This window comes from Gallus gallus, chromosome 11, assembly GCF_016699485.2.
Source record: "Gallus gallus isolate bGalGal1 chromosome 11, bGalGal1.mat.broiler.GRCg7b, whole genome shotgun sequence".
In the NCBI taxonomy this organism is placed as follows: domain Eukaryota; kingdom Metazoa; phylum Chordata; class Aves; order Galliformes; family Phasianidae; genus Gallus; species Gallus gallus.
Window position 1 is genome coordinate 15,014,498 of NC_052542.1, and position 27,953 is coordinate 15,042,450.

The window sequence follows — 27,953 nt, forward strand, 5'->3', positions numbered from 1 at the left end:
AAAGAAAGATAGGGCTCCTGAGATTGGGCCTTTCTGGCACCGGGCGGCGCCTGATTGGTCGCTTCGAAAGGCGGGAGGCGGTTGGCGCGGCGCGTTTTCGGGTCGGTGTTGTGGTGGCAGTCGTGGCGCTGCCTGAGGTGTGGCGGTGAGTGGGGTTCTCTGCTGTGAACGCGGGATGTGGGCGAGATGACTTTCTCATGTGCAGGACGAGGGCTACGGGGTGTTAGGTTGGCCTTATTTCTTGAGGAACGCTCAGTGTGGTTGCCCTCAGCCCCTCGGTCAGACACGGCCTTGGCAGCCTTCAGGAGCTGGGGGGGGGGCGGTGAAACATTGTAAGTTTCTGTCACTGGTGGAACCTCCGGTAATGCCACGCTAGGGAATGATGCCGCGGTTCTGCTGGCTGTCCCTAGGGCTGCTTTCAGCCCTTTTGTACACCGTATTCAGGGAGCAGGTGGGCTGTGTGTTGGTCTGACTTCTTTAATATCTCAACTTTATAGGTGTCCTCATTATGGATGAAGTCATTGTCGAATATATTCGAAGAACTGTGCTAAAAATACCCCGCGATGAAATCATGGCAGTGCTGCAGAAGTGGGGCTTTCTATCAGAGGCGCAGCTACAGACTATCAACTTCCGTCAGACGAAAGAGGGCATCTCTCACAGCGTCGCTCAGCTCTGCGAGGTAATCCTTTCCTCAGGACCTGCCTGTTGGTGACCTGCATGTTGGACTTCAGTGCCTTGTGATTGCAGCTGCCTGTCCTGGGATCTCTCACTTGCTGAGCGGTGTGTGGGCGGTCAGGCACTGGAGCAGCCTCACCAGGGGGCATAGCACCGAGCTGTCAAAGTTCAAGAAGCATCTGGACGTTGCTCTTGGATATGTGGTCTCATTTTTGGGTGGTCCTGTGTGGAGCCAGGAGTTGGACTCGATGATCCTTGAGGGTCCTCTTCCAGCTTGGGATATTCAATGATTCTGTTCTATGTGTGATAGAGCCTCACGATGCACTGTCGTTTTTCCTTCCAGGAGAGTTCTGCAGACTTAAAGCAAGCAGCCCTCCTGGACATCATCTGTAAGTAAAAATGAATGAAAATAACATGTTTGTGGTTTTTGTTTGTTTTTTTTTTTCTGAGTAACTTGGTAACTCCTTTAATTACGTAGCAATCCTCCTAGTGATGCAGAGATGCACTTCAGGTACAAAGATTACATTTTAGATTAATCCTATTGGTTCTGACCATTTTTTTTTTCTTTTCAAAAGCTCTTCATCAATATGAGCATGTTTGTTTCTTTAGAATTCTAAATAGCTGTCAACTTTATTGAGTCACATCCAGTGCACAGTTATAAATGTAGAGAGAGAGATCAATCTCCAGTATACACTGAGCCCTAACATGCTGCTGCAATGAGAAATGGCATAGGGAATAGCTGCCTGCAAATACTCCAGGCGGAAATTTAGCTCCAATATTAATTTACAACATGACTATTACACCTCTCAGTTTGAATTTAGACTGACAGTTGTTTTAGCTAAAGTGTTTCTTTAAACATTGAACCTCAGAGATATCCTTTGTTATGAAGATCTTTTGTAATTTAATTAAGCAACTATCTCATTTAATAAAAACTGTTTTGCTTTTAGGTTTGCTGAATAAGTTATATCACATTGTCAGAAGTAATCTTCTTTAAACAACTTGGTTATAAAAGTAGTGTAAAATGATTTTTTAATTATCTTTTGATAGTATTCAATTGTTATTGAGCAATTCCTGTTTTCCCTAGACAACCACATCTATCCGAACAAAAGAGTGTGGAGTGTCTACCATATGAACAAAACAGGTAAAGTTCCTCTCCTTTCCGTAATCTCTCTACTATGACTCTCAGCAATTTACTGAGTATGGATTTATCTTTAATGTGTTTCAAGTACTTTAGATTAACTCTTCTGGCAATTATTAGAAACTAATAATTTCTAATAGTCTTTTATATATAAATATATGCATAGCAAGAATGAGACTCAAATTTAATATCCAGCTTTCCTAAAAATGCTATGCAGTGTCAGCTTTTTTCTTCTTAATATTGTTTCAGTGAAACCAAAACCGTCGCTGGACTGGTTCTGGTGAATAGAGTTCAATACATTCTTTATTTTCTTGTTTAACAGGGGAAGAAACAGACTTCTTTGACTTCAGAGATTTCAAAAAAAAATTTAGAAGACAAATTCAATCAGCTTTGATAAATGTAAGAATGTCTGGATGTGCTGAGTTTGGGTGTCAATAGATTTTCCATACATTTAGCAACATATTTTTTTCTTACAATCTGCATCAAAACCAAAGCAGATTTAACTTGGCAATGGTAAGAGCTATGTGAAAAATAGAAATAAATAATAAATAAGTCCGTGGCCTTTGGAAGGGGTAAAATGAAAGTCATATTAGAGTTCAGAACCTGCATTTTGTGAGGTTATCATTTTCCCATGGAAATTTGATTGAAATATAATCCTTACCATGGGGTCTGTTTCTCATTCAAGCAGTATTGTGTTTGTTCTTATGAACACAGGCTTATGGCATGTTTTAATTTTTCTGGACACGTGAATGTGTGTTTAAAGCAAAGCTTTTCTTTTTCTATTCAGGTCACCATCAATTTTCGGGAATATGAGGATAATGCAATCTGGATTAGAATTGCCTGGGGAACACCTTATACAAAACCAAACCAGTACAAAACCAGTTATGTTGTATACCACTCCCAGACTCCTTATGTCTTCATCTCTGCCTCTGTCCTTAGGAGCAACTTACCTCTGCTGTGTCAGGTAGAGAACTAAACTGCATGGACCATGACTCCACCACAGTCTTTTGAATTCTTAATTCTCTTAGCTGTTAAGAGGAGATGTAAAGACGAGTCTCTTAGTACAGTTTTCTAATTTACCTTAGATTTTTTTTCCCCTTAGCTCTTGCTTATTTTTTATTTGAAATTAAAAAGCTGGGGGTTGCAAAACCCAATCTTTGTGACCATTAGAATGTCGCATCAAAAATAAATTAATTTCAGTAGGATTTTTGCTAATCTCAAATTATTCCAATTCCTCAAGCAAATCTTAGGCAATATCAACTAAATTGTCTCATAGAAGTTGAAGAATATTAAAACAATGCTGTTAACTAAATGTATGAGCTCATCAATGCTATTGATTGGCTTTTTCTATAAAATTGTGGTCATCAGTGTTTGTAGTGTTTTATTTTTGTCTGTTTCATAGATAGCCATAGTAGTAGTTTCATGATTTTATCGGTCTGTTTACTTTGTGTTTTTGGCACTGATAAGCTGTATGATTATTCAGTAAATCCTCAGAAGGCTCTGTATGTTAACCAAGCCTTAATAATTGTCTGCAACATGAAAACCCTGCTAGTTAAAAGGCAGTTCCTTCCTGTGAAACAAAACATCTCAAAGTCTAGAAATACTGTCTTTCTCTATTACACCCACAGTGAATATGAACACTCATGCTAAAACAATTTCAATTTTTATTTAAAGGCAATGGTTGTTGCTTCCAATTACCACGACATCCATGAAATGGAGCTTCGAAGTCATTGTTTAAACTCCCTTAAAGATATTGTGTTTAAGAGATACAGCCAGGTGAGCCACTTCACAGGTACATCCAAAGATGAGTCTTGTTTCTATTTCAGGCCTAGTCCTCACCCCCTAGCAGGGGGAAATTCACCTCTTTCAAGAGATCATCAGGTTACAATAGTATTGAACTACTGAGTTGGATAGCTTTTCCTTAAGGTAACGTTACAGTGGTGATGTAATTACTCGATATGCCACCTATGGTTTATTATTATTCCTGGATGATTAAACTTAGTCTGTGCAGCTGATCAATTCACTCCTGGGACTTCTTGGCACTGTTTCTTAGAGTAATAATTGGGGAGTTATTAGAACTCTGTTCATCTACGTAATGTATCATAGGATGGGGGGTGTTTTCTCAAAATAAAGCTGGGCTTTGTAGTCTAGTAGTTATCAAATATGTGACCACTCACTTTCAGAACACAAAGTGAAAAGAAATCTAGAAAACTGTTTTCAGCTAAAGCCTTTAAAAGCAGAACTATTTTTTTTCCTTTTTATTTTTTCCTCCCTTAGAACTTCCAAACCAACTATCCACTCCAAGAAAGGAATGTGCTCACAGAAAATGGTATGTGTGTTTTTAAATTAAATAGAAGCGTGAATGTCCTCACTTGGAAGACTTGTGCTTAAAAATGTGTATCTGTATATTTCTGACTTATGAAATGAGATTCATAGTAGGAAGTGCATGGGTTATATTGACATATTATCCACCCATGGATAATATTGATGTCACTAGGAGATACAAATAATTCCTCATGACATTCAATGCATTTATGAAACTAAAAATAAGTAATGATCAGTGTCTCCTATCATACTGGCTTGTTTTCTTTCTTGGTAAGAACTGAAAATATATGCCATGCAACCAATTAACTTACCAAATACAGATAGTGATGAATCTTTTTAAAATTATTATTTCCAAATTTTTTTTTGAGCATTCACCTGATCAACAAATGCCATTTTTGTACTCACTGAGAGTTGTCTTTTTTCTTCCTTTGTTTTTTTTCTCTGTACCCTGCAGTGGATTTAAGGATAAATGATGAAAACAGAAGCGAGAAAGAAAGAATATATAGACTGAATCAGGAGAGTTTTGGCAACGGTCCCCAACCCAAACTCGACTTTGCACAATATAAGGTAGTGAAAGCAACAAGTTTTGTTCTGTTTTGTTTTTTTCTATAATTCTAGTAGAGCTACAGCTACATAAACTTGCAAGTAAAAAAATGGCATTTTTTCAGACTTTAGGAAGGACATTTTAAATGGGATAAGACTAGTTTCAAGAAGCCTGTTTGCATTGAGATTTGGTCAGACAGTAGATCTTATTTCAGTCCTTTGCCCTTATGAGCTCAACACGTGGACTTAGTTTTGTAACAAAGATAGACATAAAACAGCATTGCTTTGAGGCATAAGAAATGAGGGTTGCTTGAAGTACATTTGAAGATCATGTCACATATAGCACAAGAATTTAATGTTACACCAATTTTTTTTCTAATGAGCAGGTGTATTGGGAATTCTGTGAGATTGTCATGATTTACTATGTAGTTGAACTGGCTGCCTCTTTCACCAGAGAACTGTTTACCACATGGTGGCACCCTCTGATTTTATTAATGAAATATTCTTCCAGCTAGAATCATGTTAATATTAAGGAATAAAAAAGTGATTCTTCTCCTTAAGGAATAAAAAACTGATTCTTCTCCTACCTTATAGTTTGCCTGTTCAGACCTAACTGATCATTTCAGAGACAGCAATAGACCTGTAAACACCTATTGTGCTGGAACTTGTAAAATACATTTTTATTACCAGGTTGGCTACAAATATTTGTATCTTTTGTCCTATACTCAAACAGTTTCAAGAAGGAATTCAAGTTAAGTTGTGCTTGTTTGAAAATATTCTAGCGTTCAAAACAATAGTTAGTTCCATTTTCAGCTTTTATCAGCTAGAACATTTTTAGCTTATACATAAGTTAGTCACTGGGAGATTATTTTAAATAATATCTATATGTGTGTATGTATAAATGTCCATATATATGTATGTGTGTGTCTGTCAGTGGGCAGGGAGGAGCTGCAGTTCTGGGTCTAGGCTGTAATTTTGGAAAGTATTTAAATTCAAAGAATGTCAGCCATTGTAGCTGAAATTTCTTCATTCCTTATGTTAGGAAATGTGAGTATACTGTGAATTTTAAAAATACAGGCTGAGTTTTCCAGAATAATTTTCAAATGGATGTCTATTTAAAGAGAATGTGAAGTCGAGGACAAAAACTCATTATGAAAATACAGCTATTACAACCAAATGGAAACATCCCGGCTGGCACTGTCCTCATTGTTCTCCAAGCTATTTGGCATATGGCTGTACAGTTCTTCTAGGTTGTATCATGACACAGAGAAAATGCTCTTTCTTTTCCAACCTAAATGATCCTATGGTTCGAAATATTAATGTGAATAATAAATACATAAAATGCATGCGTAGCTTATAATGCCTGATAATTTTATCTTAACAGCTCGAGACGATGTTTAAAAGTGATCCTAAATGGGATGTTTTGGAGAAAAAAGAGCCATTCCGATGCTTGGTCAAGTTTTCTAGCCCACATCTTTTAGAATCACTGAAATCCTTGGCACCAGCAGGTAAGTATTCCAACTCTGTCAAAAGAGAGGAAAAATCCACAGTTAAACATTTTAATCATTTTACATTCTGCCTGTGTATTGCATAAAAGAACCTGCATAGTTGGGAAACATATAGAAATAAATAGAGTGAAACCGTTACCTCTAAAATTTAATGTCTAAATGTGTACCTGTTTATTTTCAGTAGTAGGGGTTCAAACTCTGCTTTCAATTAGGTGACAGTTGTGAAAGGTGAATGCTGCCTGAGTTAAGCTGTAATTACCTGTCTGTCTCTACAGGTTTGGCTGATGCACCACTGTCCCCACTACTTACATGCATTCCACAGAAAGCTAGAAATTACTTTAAAATTAGAGAGAAGAAGTCTTTACACCCAGGAAGCTTTGTAAGCCCTTAATTTTAAATAGAAATGTTTTTATATCATAATATGCGACTCGTTTCTTACTGGTATTAATTCAATCCGTAATCACCTTTAAAGCAGATTTTAAAAACAACCTTATTCTTTGATAAACCCTTTTTTATTTCTGGCTTCGGGTTAGCCCTCGAAAAGTAAAAAAGTCACTGGTTGTGAATTTTAAACAGAAATCATGACTATTTCAAGTTTAAATGTGATGACTGCTTTTATCTGTATTAGCTGTTAGACACCATAGCCTGGTATAGATAGTAACACGTCTGTTCAGTTTACTGTCGCCTCAGTTTACTGTCGGTGGCCCTATTTCAGCTGCAGGACAGCAGTGAAACACAGCACGTGCCCATTCTGAACACGTGAATAGTCCCATTAAAATAAGTGGAACTACCACTGTGCTTCGGGTCGGACACGTTTTTGTCTTTGTAGATGCAGATTACATTCAAAGACCATTGCAGGGTGTAGGGGAGAAGAGGGCTCTGATAGACATCAGTAAGAAACTCCCACGCAGCATTACCGCCTATTGAGCTCCGGAGTTCTCACTCACCGATTGTGACAGCCAATAATAACTATTCTAAAGCTTGAAAATTCTACCTCCTCATATTAGTATCCTATGGAATACCAGCTCAGAGGAATACAGTGGCACTGGCAGTGATCTTCTTTGGAGGCAGTCTGTGTCTTAGAATGTCTGTTTCATTCAACGTGTGATCTCTGCGGTCTTTGTACGTTATCACTTTTTGAGCGTAGGGACACAAAGATTGCAGAGGCAAAACAGCAACATCCACTCGTGCAAACAGCAGCTTTGCAGTGGAGTTTTCTAGGGTTGGTAAACAGTAATTGCTAATTATGTAGATATTTCTGTGTAACCGTATTATTCTTATTTAAAGAGATGAATTTGCACTGAAGAGTCAAACAAATGCTTGTTTCTTATTTCTGCTACCTGGAAGCATATTGTGTGTGTGCCTCGTGTATCGTATGTTGACAGGCATGGAGTCCTTTGGAAAAGCTTCATGGCAAAGTACAACTGTTCGGAGAGGTTCTATGGGAATTATTTTGTTTTCAAACTGTAAATAAATGTATAAATTAAGACCTCTTATCGAAGGTTGTTTGGCCTGATTTTCTAAAGCATGACTTAGCGTACAGATTTATTCTTTCCAGCATCGCTATATAACTATATAAGTAGCTAAGAAGGCGCTAGAGGGAAATCAGAGGCTGTGCGGCGAGCACCAGCACGCGGCCCCCGGCGCTCTGCTCGCAGCGGCACAGCCACGCACACGTGCACAGCAGCTCACACCGCTGACGCGCAACTTCAGCTGCGCCCCGCGCGCTCGGGACGCTCCGTGACGTAACGGCCGTAGCCCCGCCCCTCTCCCCGCCCCCGGAAGCGGGGCGCGAGCACCTGACAGCAACATGGCGGCGGCGGGGCGGCGCGGCGGGGGCCTGGGGCAGCCACCCGCGGGGGACCCGCCGCCCGCCCGCGAGCTGGTGCGGCCCTCGGTGACGGAGCTGTCTCAAGTGAGGACCAACATCCTGTGCACCGTGCCCGGCTGCGGCAAGGTGCTGCCCAACAGCCCGGCCCTCAACATGCACCTCAGCAAGGCCCACCGGCTCCAGGTACCGCCCGGCCCCGGTGATGGCCGCCGCGCGCCGCCCCTCGCTGGGACCCGCGGGACGCCCGGCCTCGGCCCGCCGCCGGGAGCTGCCGGGCTGTGGGGCGGCCCCGGGGCTGCTGGGGGAGCGGATATCGCGGGGCGTTTCGTTAAATCCCCCCGAAGAGGCGTGCGCAGGTTCATGTGTAAATGCAAAGGCGTGTGCGCGCAGGTCGGGCGGGCTGTGGAGGATTGCACCGCAGCCGTGTGCGGAATATTACCCGTTACGTGCCGCTGTGCAACGCAGCTGTGGTAGCACCAAGTTTGGGACTCGGTTTCTGTTACTCCCTTCGGCGCATCGCTTGTCTTTCTGTTGCTTGGGAGGTGCACCCGCAGCATGGGCAGCAGCTGGCAGTGCGTGCAGGCCGAGCGCTCTGTGCCCGGCCTCTGCTGCGTCCTCCGGTTGCTTCGGTTCTTGGTAACGTCGGTGAGCAGCAACAACAAAAAGCCGTGGGTGCCATTTTGGAGAGAAGCACTCATTGCCACGGCAATACAGAGAAAATGCAGCGTGTGTGGGGAGGAGGGCGGGTGGAGCCGCAGCTGAGCAGGCGTTGGGGTTGAGGGTGGCCTGTCAGCGAGTTGCTCTTATGTTTCTCCAAGTCACCGTGCAGGGGTGTGGGGGTGAATGCCGCTCCTGGAGAACTCTGAGCACAGCGTTTTGTAAGAAGCAGCTACAGAGGGCGAACAATTAACTGTTGTTTACAGAAATGGCAAAGGAAGGAATCAACAGCACGTTTCAGCCCATTGTTTGTGAGGAGGAGGAGGAGGAAATGGCCTCGAGGATACTTGCAATCTCTCGTTGTTTTGTTTCCATATTCACGTTGATTGTGCTCATTGGTGTTTGCTGTGAATTTCAGCACTGCGATTCCCATTTGGAAACAGTGAAAAGTACAAAAACTGAATAGAAGTGCAGTACGCACTGACAACTTTTGTCTTAGTTATGTATTACGCCTTGCATATATATATGTATGGGTAGAGGCACAGTAGTTTAAAGTGGTCCTTCAGGCTCAGCAGACAGTTTTGAACTTGCTGTGTGTGTTTGCAGCAGCCCCCTGGTGATACAAGGGCAGCAGCAGTGTGTTATACGGTTAAGGTGAGTGAGGAAGTGCTTCTCTCTGAGCAGGGCTGGGCTGACTTCCTAGTGCCCTGTGTAGCTGTGATGTGTTTCGTGCACCTTTCTGCTAAATCTAGCTTGGGGAGGTACTGAAACATGGTTGCATACAGCTTCTCAGAAACACCTGGCTTGTTCCAGTGTCGTAATTGGGAGTGAATATTACCAGGGCTTAAGGGAGATCAAATTTTCCACATTGTTTTTTAGGTAAAACATGTTCAGTGTTATGTGTGTCTTCAGTATGCATCGTGAATGGGAGAAAAAAGGTACTAAAGTAAAATGTAAACATAAGTTTGTACTCTGTATCCCCAGAGGGAATGGAGTTGAGCTAATACAGGTATTTTTCTCTTTAAGACAGTTTTGATTCCCAAGACAAAAATCACAGAATCATAGAATGGCCTGGGTTGAAAAGGACCACAGTGATCATCCAGTTTCAACCCCCTGCTATGTGCAGGGTTGCCAACCAGCAGACCAGGCTGCCCAGAGCCACATCCAGCCTGGCCTTGAATGCCTCCAGGAATGGGGCATCCACAGCCTCCTTGGGTTGGACTTGGGAAAAGTAGTTTAGCAGACTGCATTTGTCAGCAGAACGTGAATTAGTGAAAGTAAGGCTTAGCAAATGAGAGACTAAGGAGGTACTGGGGAATGTAGTAATTCTGAAGAGAAAGGAGGCTGACTTGGTTAATTTGCACTAATAAAAGTAGTACCAGCAGGATCTTTTGGTGACAAAAACAATGAGACATTGTCACTGCAGAAGGTATTTACGTAGAAAGCAAGAGGAGCCTGTAAGAACAAGGTTACATGCAGCAGTGCCGTTATTCTCTTGTGAACCTGTAACAGAAAACTGATTGCTCTTGGTCTGTAACAGAAGTAGTTGAGCTGGGAAACACTTGTAAAAGTTATTTGTTCACAGATGTAACCTCTAGGGCAGTGCTGCTGTGGAATATTGCAGAAGGATGTTGGCTTTCTGCAGCAGGGTAGGAATCTGATTCAAATAAGCTAAAACACCACAGATGTGTAGAAAATGACAGCTGTAAATGGCAAGTGTGTCTGGGAAGGGTAATTAGAAAAAATTGGTCTGTTCGGCCTACCAAGGAAGAAATGGTGAAATGTGAATTTCTAGCTGTTTGTTTTCTGGCTTCTTGACTTAACTGAGCCAATGAAAACATGAGAACAGTGGCATTTCATTTAGAAACTGGCACTTAATATATTAGGCTTGGAAACTTTTGAGTACTTCTGTCTTTTGTCTGTGTTATTTTATGGAGAGAAGAGGAAGACTTCTGTGCAGTTTAAAAATGAATCTAGAGGAATTAATGTAAAGGAGAGGGTTCAGTGGATTCCTGTGATAGCAAGGAGACTGCTGTCAGTGCTGGACTGCAGTGTGCAGCTTGCCCTCCGGATAGGTGACCCAATGCAAATACTACACTGCCCCAATAGTTCCTATAGGAAGGCAAAGTAGACTTCTTTCTTCAGTGCTATCATCTCCTGCTCCCAGGGATGTTGTGAATGGTTGCCTATAGTCTGCTGTAAGGTAGTGTTTTAAGTTAATCCAGCAGAGTAAACCTGCTGCAGGGAAGCCAGACATCACAAACATCACATTGGCTAAATCTGTAGCACAGACTGCTGCCGCCTGCTCCTCCTTGCTGCTGCTACAAGCCCCACGTCTTAGTGTTCCTTACAGTGCAACTGGCTGTGCTGTGAGGTGTCAGTGCAACAAAAACCTCCAGTAAAGGTGTCAGTAGGCATTGTGGGAATGCGGGGAATAAAATCAGACCTACAAAGAAAGGACTTGTGAGAATGCCTGAAATGTGTGTGATTACCCACGTAGAGCCAAGAAGGCTTTGAAGAAAGTCAAAACAAGGATAGTGTCTGCTTAGGGTTACTTGTATGCATGCGGAATCTCTCAACTTGTCACAGCAGATCTGTTGTGATCTGTACCTGGAAAATCTGTGTTCCAGATGTTACATCTTCTTACTTACGCTTATATGTTCTGATAACGCTTGGCATTATTCCACACCTTAGTACTGAAGTCATTTCTAAAATGTGGCTGTGGTATACCTGCTGAGTGCCTGAACATATTTCCCTGTCATGGATTGTAATGTTAAATGTAGCACACTTTGAATAAATCCTCACGTATTCCTAAATAACTCAAACTGCTGCTTACTAAGCCTCGTGATTTCATCTGCATTTGGAGAGTACAAATGCAGCTTTAATTAAAGGGATAAATCTTGTATTCCTCCTGAAGGCTTGAAGACTTGCATCTAGTGAAATTATTTCTGGGAAAATTTGGAGTTAAAGAGAGCAATTGAAGGCAATGGGGCTGGAACAACCAGATTTCACAGTGGTTATTCAGCAGAGATAAAACACACCTGTTATCGAATAGTTTGTTCATGGGAAAGGCTGCTGCATACTCAGGAAGATGCCTGAAGTGTTGTAGCATTAGAAGAAACCCCCCCTTGAGAGAACTATTCTGGTAGTGGGGATTTTTGTCTGAGAAATGACAGCTGTTTACTTCACCTGAGCCTACTGCACTTTGTGGGTCCTTGCATATGGTCTGACCTGTGCAGACATGACAGAGCTGAAGGTCTGCTGAAAGAAAGCAACTGGGGAGTCACTGCCTTGGTATCCACCTCTCACCACTTCCCCTGCTTCCTCCCGTTCTTATCATACCGGGGAAAATCAGGTGAGGATCTCAAACAGGGTCTGTGCTGGTAATTCTTACCTGAGCAATGAACCTGGAGAGGCCACTGCAGGCTGCTGTAATTGGCTCTGGGTCGGCCTCCTGCTCAGTCTCATGGTGTAAGGAGACTCTCAGGTAACCAGAGCATCAGCTTTTGCTTGTAGTTTGCTTTTAAGTTTTTGGTAATACAGTCATTTGGTATTTCCACAGAGGCTCCTTTGGTTAGGTTATATCTGGAGAGATGTGTCTTGACTGGTTTCTATGGCTGTGTTTTCAGTAGCAATAGGTTCTGTGTTGTTGAATACTTTGCATGTTCCCATCAGTGTGTCCGTTTTATAGGTATTTTTGCGATTGTCTTTGAGCCACTTAATGTTTCTTTCTTCTGCTGTGTGCGTGAGATAATTCTACTGAGGTACATTATATATTTTTATTGTATTTTTATATGTATCATATTATTGGAATGCACAGGTAACTTCATGTTTGGAGTTTCAGAATTGGCATACGAGCTGTTAGTTCTGTAGGCTTGGTGAATTTTGCTTTATGACCTGATTTCCTGTGGGAAAAGCTTTTTGGCTCAAATAATGCAGTAGATGGGTGTATCTTGCAGCCTCATGCAAATATGTTGGAGGAGGTAGATAGTACACTACCATTACCCCATGGAGCTTGTTATGATTTCACTCAGTAATTCAGATGAATTTGCAAGATAGCATCCATAGAGGTGGAAAATTCCATTAGAACTTCCCAGATGCTTGGTAAAGTGCTTTTAGCTCATTGAGGTGTGTAAAATAATGGAGCCAAGGTTGAGGTGTGTATTCTGAACGCTGCCTTTAATGACAAACCTGTAGAATTGTTGTCAGCTTCTCAATTTATTGTTTTTTAGGATGGAAAATTTAATGCACCAATAAGGAAGGGTTTGAAAACTCCACAGAAATTCTACTGCTGTCCTATTGAAGGCTGCCCCAGAGGACCAAACAGACCATTTTCCCAATTTTCTCTTGTAAAACAGGTATTCCTTTTTCCCACAGCATTAATCTCATACTGCTTTGTTCCTCACTGTCTTTAGAGAGTGCATGCTTTCTCATTCAGATAGGAGCAAGTCCTCCACATGTATACAGGGCTTGGAATTGTGTGTGCAGAAGCTCCACGTGGGCATATGGTTGGTGAATTTGCATCAGAGGACTTGAAGCTTTCGATCAGGCAGATGGTGGTATGTTCTGCTAAAATAGACAGCTGCTCTCCACAAATTAGTAAGACTGAGAAAGATCAGAGAGGGGAAAAAATCAGCAGCAAACAATGAAAGTTTGAAATGCAGCGGAGGCTTTTAAAATGCTTTTTCCAGTGGTCAAGGTTTAACAATGTTTCTCTGTTTTACCATCAAAATCCATTTGCTTACAAGATATCTGATTAAGAAAACATGGAAGATGTGTTTCTTTGTGAAAGATCAAAAAACATACTTCTGTTGGTCACCTGTGGAAGCCCGGACCATAGGAGATGAATGCTATGTGGTACCATAAATGAAAAGCAGAAGTTCTGCTGGTTGCTCTGCAGTTGTCCTGTTTGACTTGATACTGTTTGCTCAGTAGTAGATCCTCAGGAGTATCTACATGTTGTGACATAGACTTACTACAGTCTTTGGCAAGATTCATCTCTAGCCAATAAGACAAGGATAATAAGAAAATTCATATATTATCAGGATACATAAATTTGTATCTGCATTTTGAAGTGGTGGAGGCTGCTGATGCAGAGCTGACATGATCAGGAGCCTCCAGTAGTTCATTCTCATAGCTTGGAGAGCTGAACATAGTATGAGCTTTGTGTACACACGAAGTGTGTGCAAATAAAGACTCGTTAATTGTTACATTCTACTTCTTGCCTGCACTCCATCTGGAGACTGTCTCCTTCCTGCTGAGACATTTCAAATGATTCTAATCCTGCTTTTCAGTGCAATTTAACAACTAAAGAGAAATATACAAATATTGTTTCCCTAAAAATGGCTTAGCTGAAGGCTAATGTTTACTTTTCATTGTGTATTGTAGCACTTTATGAAGATGCATGCTGAAAAGAAGCACAAATGTGATAAATGTAGTAACTCCTATGGTACAGAATGGTATTTGAAACGGCATATAGAGGACTGTGGCAAGACTTTCCGGTGTACTTGTGGGTGCCCCTATGCCAGCAGACCAGCATTACTGTCTCATATTTACAGAACTGGACATGAAATTCCTGCGGAACACAGGTAAAATTGAAGCAATTAAGTACTGCTACTTGTATGCTTCCCTGAGCCCCCTGTCCCCCACATACTGGCTTTCTGTCTCCTGTTGACGACGTTTGAGATTAGCTGACATTGTTTTAGCTATAACACAATTTGCCATTTCTTTGTTCTGTTGCTCTTAGCAGTTTCTGTTTTGTTGCAGGCAAAGACAGTTGTCTAATCAATAACAACAGTTTTCCCTGTATGTAAACCAAAAAGTTCCATCAGCAAGTTACTGATGACACTTTGCTGCATAGCATAAATGTTTGTGGTTCTTGTTGGAACTGCTTTTACAGTTCTGTGGAAGTAGAGATGATTTGGAAACGCTTACAGCTGGTAATGGTGGTGTGCAATGCAATTGAGTTTTTCTTGTATAACCTAGTCAACTTTGCTACTATAAGTGGATTCTTTTTCTTTTTAATGCATGTTTTGATTGATAGTTGTTTTAAGGTGTACCTGTATTTCATAAAGGACAATCTGTTTCCTGAGACATAACCTGTCTTCTTTGGAGGTTCAGCTGCTGCAAAATTAGTGCTCCTTCACACAAAACTTAATTGTGTCCTCGGTTTCTGTGAGAGACCTTTACCTGACAGCAATTTTACAAACCTGTCTTGTCAGTGTTCAGTCTGAGCTAGCATCAGAATCACAGAGTAACTGTCTTCAGATCAATGTATAACATCTAAAGGGGAGAAAAACCTCTAAGCCACAACCTCCATTTAGAACATAGATCTTCATAAAAGCAGAAACCTCTTTTTTTCTTTATTTTTTTTTAATGGGAGAGTAAGGCATGAAATGTTACAAAACAGAAGTTCGTGGAGATCTTTCTTATTTTAATCAGGATTAGTCCTATACAGCCTCATCTGGGACTTGAGTTTATATTTGCAGTGCAGTGACTGAAAAAATGGAAGGCAGATGTATTGTGCTTGAAGGGAACATAAATTATTGATCTCATATTCACAGGGATCCTCCTAGTAAGAAAAGGAAAATGGAAACCTCTGTACATAATCAGCAGTTGGCAGAGAAAGCAAATAAAGCATTCATCGATACACACAGTAATAACCCTGGGACTCAGGAGCTGGAGTCATCTGAAGTGAAGCTAGTGGCATCTTTTGAAGGTTCCTGCAATTCTAACTTCACAAAGCAAGTGCACCCAAAATGTACACCGAAGATGCTTTTGCCAAAGCCCAAGGTGGCTTTGGTTAAACTTCCAGTGATGCAGCTTGCTCACTTGCCTGTGTATGTGTCTGCAACAGATTCTTCTGTCAAGCCTGTTGTAGTGGCTGTTGATAATCAAGGTTCAGTTGTAAGCACTGTTCATTTATTGCCTCAATCTGTGGGAATTCTGATTCCAGCACTGGAGGCGGAAACACTTGTATTTAAAGATACTATGCCAGTTTCAAAAGTGACAAATTCTGGTGATAACGAAGCAGTAAGTACTGGTGTACAAGTTGACTTGGATAAGGTTACATCAGATAGCCCAGGACAAGAGCTGGGGAGCGTTTGCCACAAGAATAAAATTTCTTCAATAAATGTACAGACTGACTTATCTTATATTTCTCAAAATTTTGTACCAGCTGCAGCCTGGACTCCTGATTCTTCTGTATCTTCTTGTTCTCAGACAGATCTGTCATTTAGTTCACAGGTTTCATTACCCATCAGTGTACAAACGCAGACGTTGCTCCCTGCTTCCAAACTGACTTCATCCATAGCTGCTCAGACTGATGATTTTAGTCAGGCTTGTTTTCCAACGTGTGGCATTTCTAGAGAGACTCAAACCAGTAGGACGCAGGATTCTATCGATGGACGAGTGCAGATGGACCAGGCTGTCATGTGCAGTGACATCTTTGAAAATGTTCATTCATCATATAATGTTTCTACTCAGATTGAACTTCCAGAAAATAACTTAATGACTACAAATATAGATCAGACCTTGCTGCAGAGGAGTAATTGCAAGAGCCTCAATCAAGATACAGTGAAGTCTGAATCTCTTATTGGCTTCAATACCCAGGCTAATATACTTCCACCTCAAAATACGATGGATAATCAAACCCAGACAATGGACTTGCTAAGTGATCTGGAAAATATCTTTTCAGGAAACATGCCTGGCCAGACACTGGATAATCGTGGCCTTTTGTCTGAGACTAGTTCTAATGCTGACACGCATCTGCCATCTGGTTCATCACAAAGCACTGGAATAGACTTTGACATTGAAGAGTTCTTTTCAGCGTCCAATATTCAAACTCAGACTGAAGAGAGTGAGCTTGGTACCCTACCCTCTGAGCCAGTTTTGGAGTCACTGGACATCGAAACTCAAACTGATTTCTTATTTTCAGATAGTGCCACTCAATCATATAGCTGCAGAGGAAATTCTAACTTCTTAGGTTTGGAGATGTTTGATACGCAGACGCAGACAGACTTGAATTTCTTTCTGGACAGCAATAGCCATCTGCCTTTAGGAAGTATTCTGAAGCAGTCTAGCTTCTCCATGAGCACTGACTCATCAGATACAGAAACCCAGACAGAGGTATATCCTGCCACTAAAAACATACCTAACCAGAGCATAGAAAGCAAAGTCCAGCTCAGTAGTGCTGAAACACAGACTATGGATAGCTGCTTTGAGAATCTTGGGAATTTATTCCTTACCAGCAACGAGACACAGACAGCAATGGATGACTTTCTTCTGGCTGACTTAGCCTGGAATACAATGGAGTCCCAGTTCAGTTCAGTAGAAACACAGACCTGTGAAGAGCTGTGCTCCTTGTTTCAGAGCTCTGACAAGCCCAGTCATTGAGTACTGTGTAACAGAACTGTTTCCTGTGGTTTGAAATTAAGTTATTGGGGTGGGAGAGATGCATCGACCAAGTAACCCATTTCACATTGTTGAATGTAGTTATTGTGTGCGGTTGGCCTAAAAGACTTTTCATGCTGAAGGTACTTCATTGAAAATGTAACTTCAACATAAGTTATATGTGCATAAAGGGGAGGGGGGGGGCATAACATGTTAATGTACATTTGAACCTTAAAAAAACAGTTTGTGGTGCCTATGTTTTTTGCTCAATCTTCTTTACAAACTGCTTCATTTAAACCGAAGAACCTTTTGAAAGTGTCCCATATATATCTATTTCTGGCTTATGTATAGGGTTCCACTGTGCTAGACCAAAACCTGGCCTGTCCAATTCAGATGCTTCCCTGAATTATGGGGGAGGATTCTCTTAGTGTAAGCTACTTCTGTTTACTTTTTTTAGTAGCTTGTATTTTTAATCCGGCATGAACATAATAAGCTGTATTGTCTTTTCCTTTATGCCTTCACAGCTCTTTCTCCTGTTCAAGTTGCAGTTTTCCAAACACCCGTCCAACAGCCATAGATACATGTAGGCTGGAATTATGGAATGCTGATGATTTGCAAAACATGTAGAAAACAGTAGTTGCTCTTCCCAGGTGCTACTGATGCCCTCTGAAGGGTAGAAAAAGAGCTTAGAATACATAATCACTTGGAAAATTGTTACGATGTCCTTTTAGCTTGTGTCATAAATGGGACTAAAGTAATTTAAAGTCTTCAGAAGGGATTTGCTTGAATTATTTCTGTCTGTAAGACACAAATGTTACAATGTTTGTGCCTCAAAAACTGGAATAGTTTTTCTGTGAAATTCCCCTGGTTTCCAGGAAGATGCAAGTTGGGAAGTGTCACAGTGGTTTATATTTCCATTACCTGAACAAAAACCATCAAAGATGAGAAACTGAATTCTGTGAAATATTTCTTTACCTGCACTTGGATTTCTGCTTCCAGAACTGAAGCAAACTCAGCTGCATACATCAGAGCTGGGAGATGTGCTCACAAAAACCCTTTCAGAAAAGATGTATTTTGCTTTTGCACATTGATCTGCAGCAGGTGGTTCCTGCAGCTTCTGGAAGGTTTTCTGAGTGTAATCAAAAACTCGGACTGATCTGTCAAAGAGAAACATGTGACCTCTTGGATTGTTGTATGCTTACTTTACCCTTCATACTGTGCTTGTAGCAGATGTATTCACATGGAAAAAAACAAAGCCGGTTGTGAATGTATGCTGGAATTTGGCCTTAACTGATTCTTACCCTGTTGTAATGCCTGCAGAAATGTAGGCCTCTGGTTTTGTCCTGAGCAGGTTTTAGTTTCTGTTACATTAAGTGAAAGATGATATATCTTTATGTCATGTTCCTGGACTTTACTCCTCTTGTTGGAGGTACTGGCTATGTGTTTGCCAGGCATCCCACCAGTAACGGGTGTCTGAGCTGTAGTTTTTGAAGACTTGCTATGCTTTGTGCACAGCTTCATATCCTCAGCTCAAGGATGTGGGAGCACAGTTACTCACCCAACACAGCTAGCTTGTTTTCTTGAAAATGAGCAATACCTTTTGATTTTAGTATCTCATCTTACCACTCTTTAAATTGCCATACTTAAGTCAACACAGTGATCTGATAAGTATCAGAGTCCTACACTGGTGGCTTATGTCCTTCATTTTGGATATATTAAATATTTTTGTGAAAATGCAAAGTCTGCAATCAGACTGTTCATAGTTGCTGAATCCCACGGTGAAGCTACTAAAACCTGGTCCAAAATATCATGGGTCAATACTACTTATTCTTAAAAATGAAACAATTTATTTTAAATGGGTAATCGACTATTCTGACCATTGTTTTCAAAATAAACTTCACTGAGAGCTATTTCTTGGTAGTACTAAAATGATACTTATCTCCCTTTTTCTGCAGTTTGTCTCTGATTTGATTTTCAAGGCACTGACTCTATTGTAAGTATTGGTCAGTAGTGACTTACTATTTTGCTAATTCTCTCCTCTGTGTCCTCCACTGCCATTTGAGCCGCTGTATGAAAAGTAACATCAGGTTGTCCACAACCTCTTAGCACAAACTTCTATCTGGAAGTGATACTAATATTACTCGTGCTTACTCTGTTTCCTGCTTAATTAAGTTACGCTGCCATTGCTAGCTCTTGATCTGGGTGTCTGTGTAAATACTATTCTAAAACTGAATTAGTAGTTTAATTAGTCTAATTAGTGGTAGACGTGTGCTTTTCTTTTGTATTTAAGGAGAAAGTCTGAGATATGCCAATGTCTATTAACCGCTGCTTCAACACATCCAGTATTTTGTCTCTGGGAAAGATAGTGCTCCAGCAACCAAGTTACAATGCCTGCAGGGTCTGATGAATTGCTACAGTTGGTCAGACTGTTTCCAAATACTCCATGGTTCAGGAAAAAAAATATCTTCCTCCTGCATTTGGTTTACTGTAATTTCAACCTTGCTGAGACTACAGTGTTCTGCTAAGAATTGGTCAGGAAAGGCACATTTGTTAGCTATGCTATCCAGTTTGTTCTAAACAATTTCAAAATAACAGTGTCTTAGTTTTCTTCAGATTGGAGTTAGGTTTGTGTCTGTTTCCACTACCATGGTTGTAAGTGCTTGTTTCTGCTTTGGGAAAGGAGAGAATCCTCCCTCTGGCTCTTAATGGCGGTCTAAGAGATCTTGCTAGTTTAAAGTCAATGTATTAATGCTCCAGAATCTCAGCTATGCAAAGCTGTTTGTGTCTAGAAACTTCTCACTTCCAGAGTACGTGAAATCTTAAGGAGAAAGATGTGCACAGCTGTTTAACTTTAAAAGCTGTAAAAAAAAAGTCCAGTTCTAAATAATTCAGTGTCTGTAACTTCATGTATGTAACTAACACTCCATGTTTTATTCCAAGACTCACTTGCACATTTTGTCAGTTGAAAGCAAAAGGTTAAATTTCCCTGTTAGCCATATACCTTGAGAGTTAGGAGGCAACAGAACAAAGAAAGTGACTGCCTTTCACTGTTTTAAGTCTTTATCCTGGCAGCACAACCTCACATGCTAAGTCAGGTGCAAACTGTCATCTTTCTGTGTGGCTGGGCAAGAGATGTAAGCATTGGCAGGATTGGGATCTTAGGGTCCTCAGGGCTTTTTGGTTGTTTGATTTTGACTTTTTTTTTTTAATAACCCTTCAAATGCGGGATAAGTAAGATCCATAGAACCATACTGAGTCAACATAAGGTGCTAGACTTGCAAAATGTTACTGAAATGACAACTCAGAGGTGAACCTAACTAATTTGCCTTTATTATCAGGAAGTCCAGCTTCTTTTGGCTATTTTTGACTTTTTTTTTTTACATCATCTTATAATGTGCAATTTACAGTTTCAAATACATTTGCACCAAAATGTTTTTAATGTTGTGAGCTTTTTCATTTCTGTTTGGTTGAGGATGCTGCTATACTTGTGTTCATAATAGATCTACTGTAAACAGACCTCCATAACAATTTCACTTGAACACTATGAGGATAGGGTTGTTGAACAGCAAGCTGCTTCAGTGCATGGTGCAAACGTGCATCTTCTGTTCCTTTTGTTGTGGTGGGTTTTGATTTGATTTGTTGTTTCTTTCTGTGGTTCATGTGAATCAAAATGGGTGCTAAAAGGATTTGCTGGTTAGAGCACGACTGCATTTTCTTGTTTAAAGTGCCATTGCTATGCAGCGAACAGCATCAAGGAACTACATTGTTCAGTTCTGCGTTGCCATGCAGTCAGGTTGATGTTTGTCTTCATGTGTGTGACTCTTCCACTTCACTGCAAATGTCATTGGACAGCCTGAAACAGTGGAAATTCTTGTCTGAGCTGCAGATCTCTGGTTAAATAACAGAAGTCCTTCACTTCTGATTCTTTCTCATGTACTGGTTTTTCAGGAGTATCTTCAACATAACTAGCAGTGGAATATGATGGATGGCTTGAAGTGATGAAGTAAGCCATGCCGTATCCATTTCACAATGAGTAATGCTTTACATGCATGCTTCAGGCACTCGCATGCAGAGCTAGATTGACAGTGCTCTATTTTACAGATATTTGCAAGTGCATCTATGATAAAAATAAAGCTAGATATGGAAGCAGCCATATATTTTCAACTTACAGAATTCAAAACCTGATAATGATCTAGTTAAACTTGTAACTATTTAGAATGATGAGTAATACGTCCCATGGTTGAGCCTTTCCCAAAGCATGTGTGAGTTAATAACTCTGAGAAATGTCCTTAAAATATTCTTCTCATCACTGGTGGGACTTTGATCTAGCAGACAAATCCAGTTTTCAAAGGATGTTCATGTTTGATTCTTGCTATTTAAGCCAATAAACTTGCAATAAGCAGAGAAAAGCAAGTATTTGTTTCTGATACCTGTTTTACGAGTGACAATCCCAAAGAAGGAATGTTGTCCTAACAGTTGTGAAACGTTTAAGTATATTAATGCATGCAGAAAAAAACTGTGCCAAAATACTGATTCATATTTCCTTATGTTGGAAACTGAACTGTTACACAGAGCTACTACTAAGTTATTCACACAAGTATTGAAACCTTGTGTTCACAAATGAAGCACTTATTTAGTCCTGTAAATTATACATATTTTGGAATAAAGTGAATTTCAATCAATCTTTGCCTTCTGTTTTCTGCTGTGATCTTCTGTAGAGGCACGAGTAGGGCATACAGTGCCTGTCAGTAAGTAATACCCATTGCTCCGTAACATCTTGTCTTTGGAAAGCCAGCTATCTTTTGAATTGGTAGAGTTTTTGTAACTTACAGCAGCAATCTTACAATGTCAGCCCTTGATCTCCAGAGGTAGGAAAACTTAAGTTTTCCTATGTGTTTCTACTTCTCAATGAATGCTGGGAACTGAAAACATACAACGCAAACGTAATCAGAATAAGAAGATGCTGTATTTTTATGAATCTGGAACAACCATTAAGGAGGTTCTTTCCTTTAACTGAGCCTTTGCTTAGAGTTTTTGTGCCAGATTGGATGCAGATAGCTGGGGCTGGATTCTTTTGACCAGCAGCATTAGGTCTGTAGGAGTAGTGGTGCTCCATCTCAGGCTTCTTAATGTGTGCAAAATTCAATCTGCCTTTAATCATCTGCCTTTAATCATCTTGTACATGTGAGGAGCACCTCTGTGGTAGTTCCAGCTCTCTGATTCGTCTTTCTTCCACAAGAGGCTCTTGGGCCAGAAGGATTACTTTGTATTATACACTCTTACCTAAACCTGTAATTTTCAAGAGTCCTAAGCAGAAATTAACTGCGTTATGATGATCAGCTTTCAGAGTATTCTACTATAAAATTATAGTCCTTTTTAATAGCTTGTATTAATTTGCAATATATTTTATTTAATGTATAAAGTAACTTTTTAACACCATTAAAATGTAAAAAGCTAGACTAGATTGAGTAGGAACGTGGATGGTAGTTGTCCCCTTCCCCTCCTGTAGAGGTCTTGTGCTTAGTAATAATGATCCAGACCTTTTCTGTTATTTGGAAAATACAAAATGCTGATTTCTGCTCTTAGTTCTATATCTCGTCAACTCGTGTATTAGTTCAGAGAAGATGAATGAGCTCAGCTGTACTATTACAGTGGCTACAGTCACAACTGAAACACTCTGTTTTGTGCCATGCAGCTGCTTTCAGTGCTATTACACACTGAGGTCACTATTTGCACAACGCAGCTTTCAGTTACAGTGGTAGCAAAGGATGGGAGGTATTTAAAGTTATGCATCTGATTCTTTCAGAGATAAAGTACTGGCTGTCCCTGTTGAAGTAACAGGCTATTCCTGCTGTAGGAATGAGATGCTGATGAGTTCAGTGGTGTTATTTCAGGCTTATTATTCAGACGGAGCGGATCTGCCCTACAGACAGCAGTCAGACACCTCAAACAGACTGTCCTCGTGATGCTGCCAGAGATGGCAAGATGGTCTAGAAGGCAGGACAGATCCTTAAGCTTGAGGGGAATATTATGGCCGTTTAGAAATCAGGGAAGCTCCACCCATTTTTAAAGTGCTTTCTTGTTTGGTGTTGATGAGAATTTACTGTTATTCCTTCCGTTGGCAGTGAAAGCACCCCTGACCAGTTTGCATTTAGATTCTGAATTTCCTTTGCCTAAAGAAATTGTATCTTGGCAAGCTGACTGCGTTCCATCAAAACAATTGAAGGGAGAGGCAAGTTTTCTTTCTGGCTCCAGGATTTGATGTGTCCTGTGGAATCGGTCCCTGAGAGGTTTGGACATCAAAATAAAGTGTTGATTTAACTTTCAGGTGTTGTCTCATTGTATTTTTGCACTTATCAACAGTTCCTTTTTGCTTGTTCTGTGGTGGGTTTTTTTGTTTTGGCACCTTGAATGCAGGAAACCCTTCCAGCTGATCTAGCACTTAGGTTTGTTTCCTTTCCCTGGATGGGAACAACTTTATTCCTGAGAGAATCTGATTGTAAACAAGAAGCTGCTGTTTCCTGTGGCAGAAGAACCCAACGTCTTCAAGGTCACATAACTTAATTAGGCCTTATCACATGCTGTGAATTTATGTTCTAGGCCTTTACTTGGCAGCCTTTCTGGGTGCCTTCTGTTACCTTCCTCCCTCCTTTCTTGGCAAATCCTTTGGTTTATTTTGTTCACTATCCCTTTCTTTCAAGCCTTTCGTGAAGGAAGCACAAAGGAAGGTTTGCTTTAGTAAGCTAGAAATGTTCCCCTCCTTGGAAACAGTGTTTCTTGCAGCGGATTTGCTGGAAGTTAAATTGTAATCAGTTTTTAATTGATTTCCTGTAAACTTGGCTGACTGGGCCAAGTCTCCAAGCTACCGCTGCCATGCGTACAGAAGGCATGTCAGTAACCATTTTGCTCACCAGTATTTTGGGGGTGCTTGGTTCATACCTGGTAACATCTCTGTGCAAACCTTTTACCTGTGAAACAACAGTAGAGCTATGTTAGTTATTAGTGGGCTCCTCCAACAATAAAAAAAACACCTGTACCCTAAGCAAGTACACACATAATCTCAACATAGATTTTTCATTTTCTTTACAAAAGAAAGAGCTTAAAGATTTTTCTATGTCCTCTGTATTTTCTAGCTGTGATTTACAGTGCTAAATGCATTTTCACACATGCTTATGAATCAAATTATAGTAAGAAATCCTCCTAATCTGTGACGTATTTCACTGTTCCAAAGATTTCAGCAAAACACTCTTATTTGGCAAGAAACTGGAAAGCACAGAAATATATATTTTAAGTTCAGTGCTTAACCTTTTCTCTGTTGTCTTGAAGAATTTACTACCCATCTGCAGAGCTGCAGCTTCTAATCACTGTAATGAACGTGTTTGGCTTTACTAACTGTTAATGCCATTTAGTTTTCATTTTTCTCACTGAAGCAGTAATATTTTCTGCTCTCTGAATGGGAGACTGTTATTTTTCCTTCCAGGCCATGCTACTAATGTTATTCATTTTGCAGATGCATACGTTTGAATTTTCTACGTAGTGAAAAAGGGAGGACTTGACACAAGTGTAAATGGAGCACAGCACAAGAAAAGATGCTGCCCATAGGGAGGTGAGAGGGATGGGGACAAAGAAAGTGAGAGAATGGTTTGTCGGAGGATGTCTCTGTTCTGTCTGAATGAGTAACTGTAGCACTATAATGGAATAGCAGGGAGAACAAGGGTTACTGCTAAAGAATAGCTTAAGTTTCCTGAAAATTAACAGCTGAGGTAGAGCTTGACTGCAAATAGTCATTGGCTGCGATTTTCAGATACAAGGATACACAGAATGCATATCTACTAAACAGAAATTATTTTTACTTTATTATTATTGTTTTTTTTTTTTTACTTTAGTAAACTACTTAAAACAAGGGAGAATTGTAAGTGACTGTCAGGTCTCACCACTGTCTGCTTTCCAGGTCATTTTCCTTTCTTCTAGGAGCTAAATTAGTGAGGAACATATGCAGATGTTTGTTTGTGAAGCTCACTGGGATTTAGCACCTTACAGGTAAGAGTATTATTAAATGCCCCGCAGAGTAGAATGTTCTTTAAGTTAGGCATTGATTCAGTGATCAGCAGTATCAAATACCTCATCCCCATAGGAGGCTACAGCAGTCACTCAAAGTGAATCTGAATGAAGAGGCTGCACTTCATCCCCAGAATAAGCTGTTTAAGGCTCTACTAGATCTATCTTATGATCAGGAAGAAACTGAACCTATGTGAAAGTAACTGCCATTCACCAACTTATAATGCTACTAATAGTATTGTAAAAAGCTACAAATATCCCAGTGACTCGCAAGAAAGTTTTATTCTCTTTTTTTTTTCCTCCTCAGGTTAATAAGGAGAAAAAAACAGATGTGAAATTGCAATATAGAAATGTCCATTCAATCTAGATGGTAGTGCAGCTCTTGCAGTGTGGTGGAGCTTTAAGGAAGGTAATGGCCCAGGAGGCAGTGGAACCACTGGTATTTCTGGTGCATTTCCTTCTTTGACCTCTACACACCTATTGCTGACATTGTAAGCTGAAGAGCCTTGGATATCATGTGTTGTGCACTGTGTTCTTTTTGCATGTGGAATCTGCATGCAGGCTGATGGATGACTGCTTCTTTTCGAAGCAACGAGATTAGAAATGGCTGCTCTACTTCTGTCTGATGTAAGAGCACAGGCCCAGGATGACTGCTCAGGATCTTCTTGCAGGAGTGTGACCCCTGTATGACTTGAGACAAATTGTGACAGTTCATGGATTGCTGCATTTCCCCTCATGTATCATTCATGATGTCAGCTCCCCTTTTATCCTTCCGCTCTGTTCACTTAGCATCATGGCTGCGGGAAGCAATCTCAACTGAAGTACCACTGAGCACCTTCAGAGAGATAATGCCTTTCTTATTCTTCCAAGAAGAGTCTGAAGTGTCCTTGGGAGTGGCATCGTTCACAGGTGGAAGTATTTGTGAAGATTTTGAAGTCAAGGATTCAAAGTCATGTGGATGGAGCACACCAAGTGCCTGGGGTTTTATTGCTTCGTGGCTTCGGGATTGTTCACAGCTCCTCAGTTCTACTTTTATTGACAGGCTCTTCTTTTCACCTTGCTGTGTTTGAACAGAGTGTACCTTTTTGTTACATATCACTGTTTTAACACCATATGTTGTAGAACAGCAATTAGACTCGCTGGAATGCATCGACATCCCTTCCTGAAGTGGTATCAGTGATGATGGCATCTACACTTAACTTGTTTTCTGGTTTCGACTGATATCTTGTGGTCTTGGCTTCTTGACCTGCACTTCTGTCAATAGGTGGCAACGTGTCTAAGCAGAACAGACACTTGGAAGCTTTGTTTGCCTTAAAGTGCTTGACTTGTTTTTGCAGCTGAAAGCAGGCAAGTGGATCAGTTCTATCCCAGCCGTGCACCTGGTCATAAAGAAATGATAAATCTAAGGCAGCCCAGAGCACTGCAAGGAGAAAAATGTAGAGGAAATAGTGTTTGCTGATGTAAATAAGCTGCCACTTTGTGCTGGAAACAAGCAGTTAGGTTGGATATTAGGAAAAATTCTTCTCCAAAAGATTGGTCAGTGGTGGGGTCACCATCCCTGGAGGAGTTCAAGAAGGGTTTAAGTGTGGTACTGAAGGACATGGCTTAGTGGGAAACATCGGTGGCAGGTAAATGGTTGGACTGGGTCATCTTGGAGGTCTTTTCAACCTCGGCGATTCTGTGGTTCTGTGAATCCTTTTCAAAAGAACACAACTATTTCTATGAGAAAAAAAAAATACTATAAACGGAATGGTCCTTTTCACTTCCAAAGAACAAGTTAGGTCTCTTCTTTTTTATTTTTATTTATTTATTGATTGCTTTTCCACTGCAGTCTTAACTGCGGCTTTTTTTAGTCCCCACACTTTCCCAAAGCCTTAAAGCCAATCACAGAGTCTGGAGAGGTGGTTAATGCTTACCTAATAAAATTGCATTGAGCTCCATCAGGGCACACAGAAGGCAGACTCACAAGGTCACGAACTGAAGTAAACTCTTACAACTCCATTTTCTTGTTATTATCGTAGGTTTCTTTGGATCCCGATATTTAAAGTAAAATATGTATATTCAAATCCAAACCCCCCAACCGCAGAGTAACCCTTCTCTGTCACCTCTCTGTTCATCAGAACATGCAGTCCTTTGGAAATCATTCACTTACCCCTCAGATCAAACATCCTGGATAAACTCTTGTGCATCATACAGCTTACGTCTTCGTAGATAAAGAGCACACGTCCTGGTTAGATGAGGATAATAATTGGTATAAAGGATCGATATCTTTATTGATTCTTTAATACAATACTTAACACTTTTTAGATGCAGCACCGGCATATGCCTTAAATCTGATCTGGCATTTCTCTGAGATTTCAGATGTTTTCACAGGGAAAATTCATTATGCCTGCCAAAGCAGTGTAGGGAGGTATTTGTAAGTATCCACATACAGAACAAATGCATCACACAAGGCTTACACACTGTCGAAGCAATTATCAGTGTCAGATTCACGTAGTCACGTGTGATTGTTAAAGTCCTGGGTGATGCTGTAGCATAACACCCACAGAGCTCATCAGCATCAGAAGAGCTGCACAGATGTGAATGAGAGCAGAAGCTGACCATTTTGAATGCATGCACTGAGTCACCGCATCACCTCAAAAGCTGATGTAATCATAATGCACTTCGCCTTTACATCCATTTTCTCTCTCCACAGTTCTCATTACTATAAATAACCCTGTTTTGGAAAGTTGAAGCAGAAATATGACAATGGCCACTTTGGATAAGCCCCAGCACAGACACTCCTCTCCCTGTTAGTGGTTCCGTCATAGTTCTGCTTAATGCTCCC

General features: G+C 40.7%; 2 protein-coding genes across 18 annotated transcripts; both read left to right on the forward strand.

Moving 5' to 3' along the window:
* Positions 1–88: 88 nt before the first annotated feature.
* On the forward strand, positions 89–7,685 carry CENPN (centromere protein N). 6 transcript variants are annotated; one of them, NM_001398294.1, is made up of 12 exons: positions 89–145; positions 498–679; positions 1,019–1,064; positions 1,760–1,816; positions 2,136–2,212; positions 2,601–2,777; positions 3,488–3,589; positions 4,091–4,142; positions 4,593–4,705; positions 6,066–6,189; positions 6,465–6,568; positions 7,019–7,685. In NM_001398294.1, exons 2-12 carry the CDS (start codon positions 509–511, stop codon positions 7,052–7,054), a joined length of 1,059 nt encoding a protein of 352 aa, NP_001385223.1. In that variant the 5' UTR covers positions 89–145; positions 498–508; the 3' UTR covers positions 7,055–7,685. The 6 variants fall into 6 exon arrangements, with proteins under 6 accessions (NP_001385223.1, XP_025009985.1, NP_001038135.1 ...); XM_025154217.3 differs by having other exon boundaries at positions 89–137; NM_001044670.2 differs by having other exon boundaries at positions 6,465–7,685.
* Positions 7,686–7,975: 290 nt separating this feature from the next.
* On the forward strand, positions 7,976–26,902 carry ATMIN (ATM interactor). 12 transcript variants are annotated; one of them, XR_005862871.2, is made up of 7 exons: positions 7,976–8,203; positions 12,910–13,035; positions 14,066–14,265; positions 15,241–19,061; positions 24,579–24,674; positions 25,020–25,108; positions 25,434–26,902. XR_005862871.2 is itself a non-coding variant. In NM_001375429.2 (4 exons), the coding sequence occupies exons 1-4, from the start codon at positions 8,000–8,002 to the stop codon at positions 17,069–17,071; spliced, it is 2,361 nt and encodes a 786-aa protein (NP_001362358.2). In that variant the 5' UTR covers positions 7,976–7,999; the 3' UTR covers positions 17,072–21,750. The 12 variants fall into 12 exon arrangements, 1 of the variants encoding a protein (NP_001362358.2); XR_005862870.2 differs by having other exon boundaries at positions 25,040–25,108; XR_005862872.2 differs by having other exon boundaries at positions 15,241–17,211; positions 19,024–19,061; positions 24,579–25,108.
* Positions 26,903–27,953: the final 1,051 nt, after the last annotated feature.

What these genes read in the sequence shown, in the direction of transcription:
- ATMIN (NM_001375429.2), top strand. Translation starts at nt 8,000, where the DNA reads ATGGCGGCGGCGGGGCGGCGCGGCGGGGGCCTGGGGCAGCCACCCGCG. An exon ending in AATTTTCTCTTGTAAAACAG is followed by an intron (nt 13,036 to 14,065) that starts GTATTCCTTTTT and finishes TGTGTATTGTAG; the next exon opens with CACTTTATGAAGATGCATGC. An exon ending in GAAATTCCTGCGGAACACAG is followed by an intron (nt 14,266 to 15,240) that starts GTAAAATTGAAG and finishes TCATATTCACAG; the next exon opens with GGATCCTCCTAGTAAGAAAA.
- CENPN (NM_001398294.1), top strand. Translation starts at nt 509, where the DNA reads ATGGATGAAGTCATTGTCGAATATATTCGAAGAACTGTGCTAAAAATA. An exon ending in CTACCATATGAACAAAACAG is followed by an intron (nt 1,817 to 2,135) that starts GTAAAGTTCCTC and finishes CTTGTTTAACAG; the next exon opens with GGGAAGAAACAGACTTCTTT. An exon ending in TTCAATCAGCTTTGATAAAT is followed by an intron (nt 2,213 to 2,600) that starts GTAAGAATGTCT and finishes TTTTCTATTCAG; the next exon opens with GTCACCATCAATTTTCGGGA.